The following is an 8,234-nucleotide window of genomic DNA, read 5'->3' as shown; positions in this document are numbered from 1 at the left end:
AAGGTTTCTCTGTATATCCCTGGCTGTCCTGGAACTCACTTTGTAGACCAGGCTGGTCTCGAACTCAGAAATCCACCTGCCTCTGCCTCCCGAGTACTGGGATTAAAGGCGTGTGCCACCACGCCCGGCTGTAGACTGTTTTATATGTTTATTTTATATGTTACATATATCTTGAAAAAGTAGGAGTTTTTGAAAAACTCATACTTTGAAAAAAATATGTCTAAAGAGAATATTTTAATGGCATAATAGCAGCAGTGATTATATTTGTAGTAGTGATTCCTGGCAAAGTTGGGGAATATGTAGTTTAAAAATACATTTAACATCTGTGCACAGAGGATCTAGGTCCAGCCCATGCATGTTCGTTTGTAATGGTTCAGTCTCTGGGAGGCCTGCGAGCCAGGTTAGTTTGCTTTGTAGGCCTTCTTGTGGAGTCCTTGATCCCTTAGGCTCCCCCAGTCCTTCCCTACACTCTTCCAGAAGGATACCCTCTCTGTGTCTGTTCCCATCAGCTGCTGCTCGATGTACCAGGGTGGGCTGGTACCAACGAGGGGCCTCCCTTTCTCTGAGGAAAAGTGAATAGGGAGGTGGGTGAGGGAGGGAGAGGGAGGGTGGGACTGGGAAGAGAGGAGGGAGGGGGGCTGCGATTAGGCTGTAAAATAAATTAATTAGGAAAAATATATATAATTTGTTAGTTGTTTGTTGGTAGAGGGGAGTTAAACAGTAAAGTGAGAAACTGTTTTAGAGTTGAGAGTAAAAGCAGCTAGAAAAGATTATAGTATATTTGTAAAACAATTTGTTTCTTGTGTGTGTGTGCACATATATAAATATACTTAGATTAGCATATCAAATATTCTTAAAGTACAACTCTATTTTGAACTTTTTTGGTGCCCTAACATCCTACAGACCAGAGTATCAAGTCACTAGTATTTGCAGAGGGTTTATTTGACAAGGGTCTCAGCGTATGGTCCAGACTGACTTTAAACTCACTTGCAAACCATTTGGCCTCAAATTCACTATGATCCTCTTGCAAGTGCTGGGACTATAGGCATGTACTCCATGGCTAACTGTTTTACATTTCTTTTTCTTTTTCTTTTTTTTTAATTGACATTTAGTGAACTAACTCTTTCACAATATGTAATTTATTAACATTTTAGCATTCAGGATGCTGAACAAAGCTGTACAGTCATCACCTCTCCCTGGTTTCAGATTTTTTTAAATTCCTGGGTTTTTTTTTTTGTTGTTGTTGTTTCTTTGTTTTCTCTTGTCTTTTTGAGACACAGTCTCAAAATATCCATAACTGACCTAGAGCTCATATGTAGACCAGGCTGGCCTTGAACTCACAGAGGTCTACTTGCCTCTGCCTCCCAAGCGCTGGGATTAAAGACTTGTACCACCATGCGTAGCCTTCAAAACCTTTTCAAAAAGAAGCATGGTATAGCACCTGCATGCAGTAGGCGGCCACACCCTTCCCCCCTCGCCCTGGGTTCACGGCTGTGGGTCATGTCAAACAGTAAGCTCTGTGAATGTTATTACAGAGACCTAAGACTTACTTTCAACTTTGTAGGTGTTATCTGGTCAGAAGAAACTTTGATGGAATATTTGGAGAACCCGAAGAAGTACATCCCTGGCACTAAAATGATCTTTGCTGGTATCAAAAAGAAGAGTGAGAGAGAAGATCTTATTAAGTATTTAAAAGAGGCCACATCCTCATGAAGTAGTATTTCAGCTTCAAAATATTCGTTACCAGTTTCAAATATTGTGTTTAATAAGAAGCGTATCTGATCTTTTTGATCAGCCTGAAGTAATTTAAACTTGTTAAAATAAAGGTTGATATTTTTGATTGTATAATACACAAGCCTGCACTTGCTTTGGTATCCACACTGAGGGGCGCTCATCACAATGGAGGAGGAGAGGGAAGCAAGCGGGCCTCTTGCTCTTTCCTAGTTTCTGCATGCTCAAATGTTGTGTGAACCTGACAAGCACTGTGGTGGGTGGAGGTGGCGTCCACAAGATTCTCTGCACTTTAAATGGAGAGGTAGCAGACATGACTCTCATTAAGCTCTGCTTGTCTTTGACTTAACATGACTTTAAGCCGGGAAAGTAGAGAAAATCTTGTCAAACCTTAGGAATGATCTGGAAAAAAAAAAAAATGGATCCTGGGTGAAAAAAAACAAAATCTGGATAGAAGGATAGATACATCAGTGGCCTATTTTGATAAGGGAATCTTAGAGCTTGTAACCGTTTTTTTGTATTTTTATCTTTAAGAGCACATACTGATACTAAATTATACGGCGCTGGACTACAGGCTCTTTTGAGGGGGAAAAAGTAGGGGAGAAGCCTCCAGACTCTCACAAGAAAGGTAGAAGGAGCCCAGTCTCAGGGTAACTGGAGAGTGAGGCATGGCGGAGCAGGCCCACCTGGTCCAGGGAGTGAGAGCCATCCAAAAGGGGTCCCAGGGAGGAGGGACAGCTTTCACACCAAAGAGGTGGAGAACGGGTGATTATGGCTAAGGATAAATACCTGTTATCTCATTAGCACTTCACGGCACCTCCCCAGGACCTTGAGGGTGAACTTCATCTTCTCTAACAGCACAGAGTTTAGTTCTGGCCAGAAGCAAAATGTAAATCTCCCACTTCTACTCCTGATAACTTTAAACCTCTATCACCGGCTGACCTGTAAGGTGAACATAGTTAAAAGGGAGCACATTCTAGAAGGTTCCATTAAATTTGCCAAGTGTCCAGGTTCACGCTTGGTATTCCCAACAAGCTGGAGCGAATAAACTTCTCTGGGATGCCAGTGTCAGTATTGTGTGGAAATGTGTCTTTGGGGATCAAGACTGGCTTCAGGCAAGGCTAAGCTTGTTTCCCTCAGGGAGAGGTGGGCTGAGAGGTTACAGGGCCTCTGAGAGTGTGCTGGAGCAGAGCTAGGCTTGCAAAGCCCTACATAGAGTTAGACAACACACCTGTGCCTGTTTGCACGAGGCTCATCAGCTCTGTAAGATGGAACTTGAACTCAAATCTCATTCATAACTAAGTCCAGATAACACAGCCCTGCTGGAGTTGCTGCAAGCCCACACTGCAGGGGGGAAGGAGCTTCAGACTGGGAGTTTAAATACTTCTGACTTAGGACCAGGAGAAGCGGTGTGATGAAGACTAAGATGACAAAGGGCATTTGGGGAGAAATGAAGAATAGCTATTATTTAAGAAGATTTCGCTTTAACAGTAGTTGAAGTAGCAATGTATTGATTATTGCCTTAAACTTTAGTCTTAGTGGGAGTAAAAACAAGTTCTCTGCTTTGCTAGTAGCAATGTTTCATTCATAGAAAAGCTGGAGGAAATGTTAGAAGTGAGCATGGTAATTAATTAGAGTTTTGTGTTGTGATAGGCTTTCTTCTTGAAATTGTCTGTGAGAGGTGTGTATTTATTTTGGGATGGCTTTCTATGATGTCACTCCTGGCCTTGCCAATGACTTTATTCTGTGCCAGTTTAGCTACAGTTGAGTCGCTTAGAATTCTTCTCATGGTTCCAAGTCAGGCTGGTGACAAGAGCAATTTGCTTGAGACTGGGAGACCGAAGGGCTACGGAGAAAGCTTTCTATTTGGAGGGTCAGTTCATAGCCCTGGATACAGCCTATGCTTGCCACACATCCATTAGCTCTCCTGTTTGGTGGACAGCAGCCCCTCCAAATGGGGCCCTTTTCTTCTGCCTCCTGTGGATTCTGGAGCAGGCATGTGAGCTGCTTTGTGAGGTCACGTCAGTGGTGAACTCCTGACTTGATAGCAGAGTAACAGTTTGTCATCTCAGTTTGTCCTTTCTCCCTTTGTACTTTTCTTCCCAACCAACTGCCCTGGGGACTGACCCCGAATGACTTAAAGCCCATCTCTAGATGCACAGCCAGTGACAAATACTGTAATCTGACTGAATTCCAGTCAGGCTGCTCTTAGTCCCCCTTTTATCTAGGCCCTAGGTCTTGGCCTCTCCTTAGCTATTTAGACCTGTTTTAGCAAGGTAGGAACCTAACTGATTTAGCAGATTCTCATCTTTGGTATCCAAGTACCTTGTTCTGCCTTCAGCAAGAATCCTGTCAAATGTAACTACCCAGAATTCCCCTTACCTCTGGCACTTCTTTCCTCTTACAGCTTTTCCACTCACTGACCTTTCACCCTGCTCCTGGGCTTCAAGTCCACCATTTGTCCTTTGGTGTTCACTGTTGAGCTGAATTTTTCTCCAGCACCAAAATTTCCTGTTATAGTTGTCCATTAAATCAGCCTCATTTTATTTTATGTTTAGTGTCTCCAACAGTGTCAGAATAACTTTTTTCCCTTGCTACCAACAAGGTCTTCATCAGCTCCTCTTTGTAGCTACAGTGACTTTGTTGTGATCCCTTGGCAAGCCACATGCAGACCGTTTTCTTCCCAGCTTCTACTTGAATTTTATGTGGTTTCACCTCTGCAATGAATCTCTTGCTCATAGCACTCATGTGATTTTGCTCCCTAGACAATGGTACCATGGATACAGACACAATAGCTGTACAGTACAATTTAGGAGGAAGAGGAATCTCATAGTTATACACAGAATGGCCTGGATAGTTCGAGAAAGGAAAATAAATTTACTAGTATCTAAAATTGTCAGGTTATGCTAATGTCTCCTAAACTTCAACATTCAAGGGAAGAACACGTATGTTAGCTAGAATCATGTTGTGATGATGAAATTTGAAAAAGTAAGTAGTCTCACTTCCAAGAGCAGGAAACCACTGATTGGGAAAGGTGCATTGATGTTAGAACATCAGGAAACATTGAGAAGAACCGAGAAGTCAGATGATTGAATACAATCTCCTACCTTTAGTGCCACTCAGTTTAATATCCAATCTTAATGGGGCACAGAATAATAAGCCTGTTTACATAAAGTCAGAATGCAGGGTCTTCGCACTTGACAGTCTTGTGTGTCAGGGACAGAAGTACGTCTTTAGGAAGTAGCAGGGCATTGTTAGATCTTTCCTCAGATTTATTATACTGGGTGAAGTACTTCCCAGATGTAAAGCTTGAGTTCACGTGGGAAGCGACATAATATTGTTCTTCAAGAAGAGGAATTGTTGAACCCTTGTGTACTGCAAGATCACTGTACATCACACACACTGTGTTTAACACCCTGTTTACAATACTCCATGTATACTACCACACCATTGGGAAGTTTGCTTGATTGCTTAATTCTCTCTCTTCATCACCCACACTAACACGGGTTCCCCGTGAGGAGATCCTTCTCACCCACGTGCACACTGAAACTGCAGTGCCATGCAGCGTCTGCTTGAGTTCCTTGCTGTGCACTCAGTGGGACCTCCTTTAAGCCCATAAACTAAGTGGAGGGTGAAAGAGGGATCAGGGTGCTGCTGTTGGAGGTGGGTGGTTAGTGAGGCTCGCAAGAGCTGGCGACAGACGCAGTAGGCAGAGAAGCCAGGGTTTCTCCTGTGTAAAACAAGTGTGTGCTCGGTCAGCTCTCTCAGTTTCTAGAGTGTTTATTTCCAGAGCCACTTATTTAAATGCAGTTCTCCACTAAGGAAAATTCAGTATCTGAAACAAGACCGCTCTGACTAAGCAGGCATGTGGAGCCATCCCCCCCCTACTCTCCCACATCTTTCCTCTCTCCCTCTCAAAGGTGAAATTCCTGGATATGGTAGTCTATGCCTGTAATCCTAACATTCGGTAGACTGAGGCAGAAAGATACAGAGTTCCAGGCCAGTCTAGGCTACACAGAGTTGTCTCAAGAAACTAAAAAACAACCGAAAACAAATAATCAAATAAAACAAAACAAACAAAACTCAAACCAAAAGGAGAAGAGAAGGATGAAAATAGAAAAGAAAAGAAAAAAAAGGAAAGGAGATATGAAAAATCTCTAGAGACCCTCAAAGCCATACACAATGTAAAGGTGCAGAGACAGAGACCAGAAGACATCGGGGAGTTAAGAAAAGGGAGGGCCAGAGACATTTTCATAATCATAGACCTAATTGGTTGTCATCTTCAAATGTGGGACTAGACCCTGGGTCCTGGCCTCCAATGTCTGACTTTTCTACCTTTTAGCACTTAAAACCAAGATCCACATTCTTTAAATTACCATTACCCATATTTAATGTCTATCCTATAAAAATCTATAGCAATTGCGTGGAATCAAATTTTTACAGTATTAAATCTGCTAAGAGCCTTAGGTTTAGTTATCCTTTTGGGGGTTTGGGGGGTAGGATTTTTGACATTGTGTGAAAATGCTGACTATATAAAAGCAATTTGATAATTAAGACAAAGGTGGAAAAATGTGTGCCCATGTCTGCCATGGTAAGAATGTGTTCAGCTACAGTGGAAGACATTCATCAATTAATTTATTCAGTAAGTATCTATTATACATTGTGGCATGTGATCCCCAAAGACGCCCTCAGTAAACATTGTCTCTAGTTATTCTGGAAGTTGTAGGTTTGTTGGATTTAGTAATTAGCCAATTAAGATATTGTGTTGGTTTCCTCAAATATTTTATTTCCATATGAGTTACTGTTTTTCCAGCTCCCGGTATCACTTTCCCCGCTAACCACCACGGCTGAAGATTAGACCACGGATTTTAGTTACAGCTACGTGCCACGTGTAGATACCAACCTCTTCATAGTCCGCTTTGCTGTAGTGACAATATTTCAAGGACTTGGAACAACAGCGGCCACCTCCCTGTTCCCATGGCATGTAGGCTGTGGCCATCTGTGGTTTGCTTCAGGTGCCTTCCATTCTAGAGCCCTGATTCCAGTATTGACATTGCTGTTCTTAAGTGAGAGGGGAAGATCAGAGCCCTGGAAGAGGCTCCCAGTGAGTCTTAAAGACACAATGCTCATTGTTCATGCTTACATTCCAACACTCCTTAAATGAAGGGACGATCTCGACACCTGAGGAATGGGAGAGGGGGAGAGGTCTTCTCCCCCGACAGGAAGGACAGCAAGTCCTGCCAGCCGCATGTCATGGATTGGAAGGAAGGAGGTTCTGAATAGTGCAGGCCAGTGACACGCCACAGAGCATGCTTGCCTTCCCTTTCCTCGTGGTCATTTCCTACCATCGCTCTGGTGAACCCCCGTCTTGTTGCTTAGTGATGTAGCTGCTTCCCTGACTAATCGCATCCTAGGGGAGCTCTGCTTTGCTCTCGCTTCGGCTTCCTATACTTGCTCATAGAAAGCGCTGCTGTGTCAGCTAGCTTATATCCTAGCTGGAGATGCTGCTTGCTGGCTTTGCTCTCAGAGTCTGTTCTGTGACGTCTCCAAGTCTCTGCAAGGAAAAAAAAATCAAGCCATGGTACAATCTGACGGCTTGGGTTTTAGGCTAACGATGAAACTGTCCTGACACTTTACTCACAGTGTGAAATAATTAGGGAACGGATTCTTTGAAGCTAGGACTAGAAGATTCTGATCTATTGTTATATCTGAGCGCCTCAGTCAAGATAATTGCTGTAAGAGCTAAAATTCAGATTTAGGAGAGAAAGTTATCTTAACTGAATAAATACTGTCTTCTTTTCTTGAAAAAAAGAGTTTGTTTTATTTTACTTATTTATTTTAGTACTAGGTCTCTGTTCTAGAGGGTTCCAAGGCTCCAGGAAATACTAATCTGTTGCCAGAATCCAAAAGCATTGACAACAACAAATAGGGAGATATGGCCGCAAGGAACGGAAGTGAACTAGGCACTTTATGAAAACTACTGGGAATAAAAGGCAAGACTCACATTAAGGGAGAAAACTAGTTCTTAGGTTGGGCTGAAATGGTTCCAAAACCTAGCATGATCTGCATTTCAAATAACCTGGCTTCCTGGAATTTTTCTTCCCCAGTTCAAATGAGTTTGCACTGTAAAGCTTGGGAAAATGTCACACCTCCTTAAACTTAAAAAAAAAAAAAAATCCACTAAGTGCTCATGGGTATTGGGCCATCCTCGGAGTGTGGTCAACCTACTAGGCTCCACACCCGAAGAGCAAACAGACTCTCCTTCCAAGAGAAGCCACCAGCTGTCCATAGCTCTTCTGCTAAGGGTCAGGGCGCACAATCACCTCCATACTCCACACTCCATGCTCCACTCTGTATCATCGACTGGCTTCATCATGTGCAGGTCTTGTGCTGGCAAACATAGCTGCTGTGACCTCATGAGTGCAGCTGTTCTGTCTTGTCCAGAAGACACTGCTTCCTAACAGCCCTCCTGAACCCTGTGAGTGTGTGTGTGTGTGTGTGTG

At 43.1% G+C, this 8,234-nt stretch overlaps 1 protein-coding gene across 1 annotated transcript in view; it reads left to right on the top strand.

Annotated features, from left to right (window-relative positions):
• The window catches only part of LOC110317786 (cytochrome c, testis-specific), a 2,281-nt gene extending 568 nt beyond the window's left edge, over window positions 1-1,713 (top strand). Inside the window, exon 2 of the mRNA XM_021192547.1 lies at window positions 1,565-1,713. Coding sequence (XP_021048206.1) covers window positions 1,565-1,713 — 149 coding nt within the window. The remainder of the gene's footprint in view (window positions 1-1,564) is intronic.
• The last annotated feature ends 6,521 nt before the right edge of the window (window positions 1,714-8,234 follow it).

The sequence above is a fragment of the Mus pahari genome, chromosome 3 (genome assembly GCF_900095145.1).
Source record: "Mus pahari chromosome 3, PAHARI_EIJ_v1.1, whole genome shotgun sequence".
Taxonomy (NCBI): domain Eukaryota; kingdom Metazoa; phylum Chordata; class Mammalia; order Rodentia; family Muridae; genus Mus; species Mus pahari.
The sequence above is the reverse complement of the archived record's forward strand: the minus strand, read 5'-3'. Positions and strand labels throughout refer to the sequence as shown.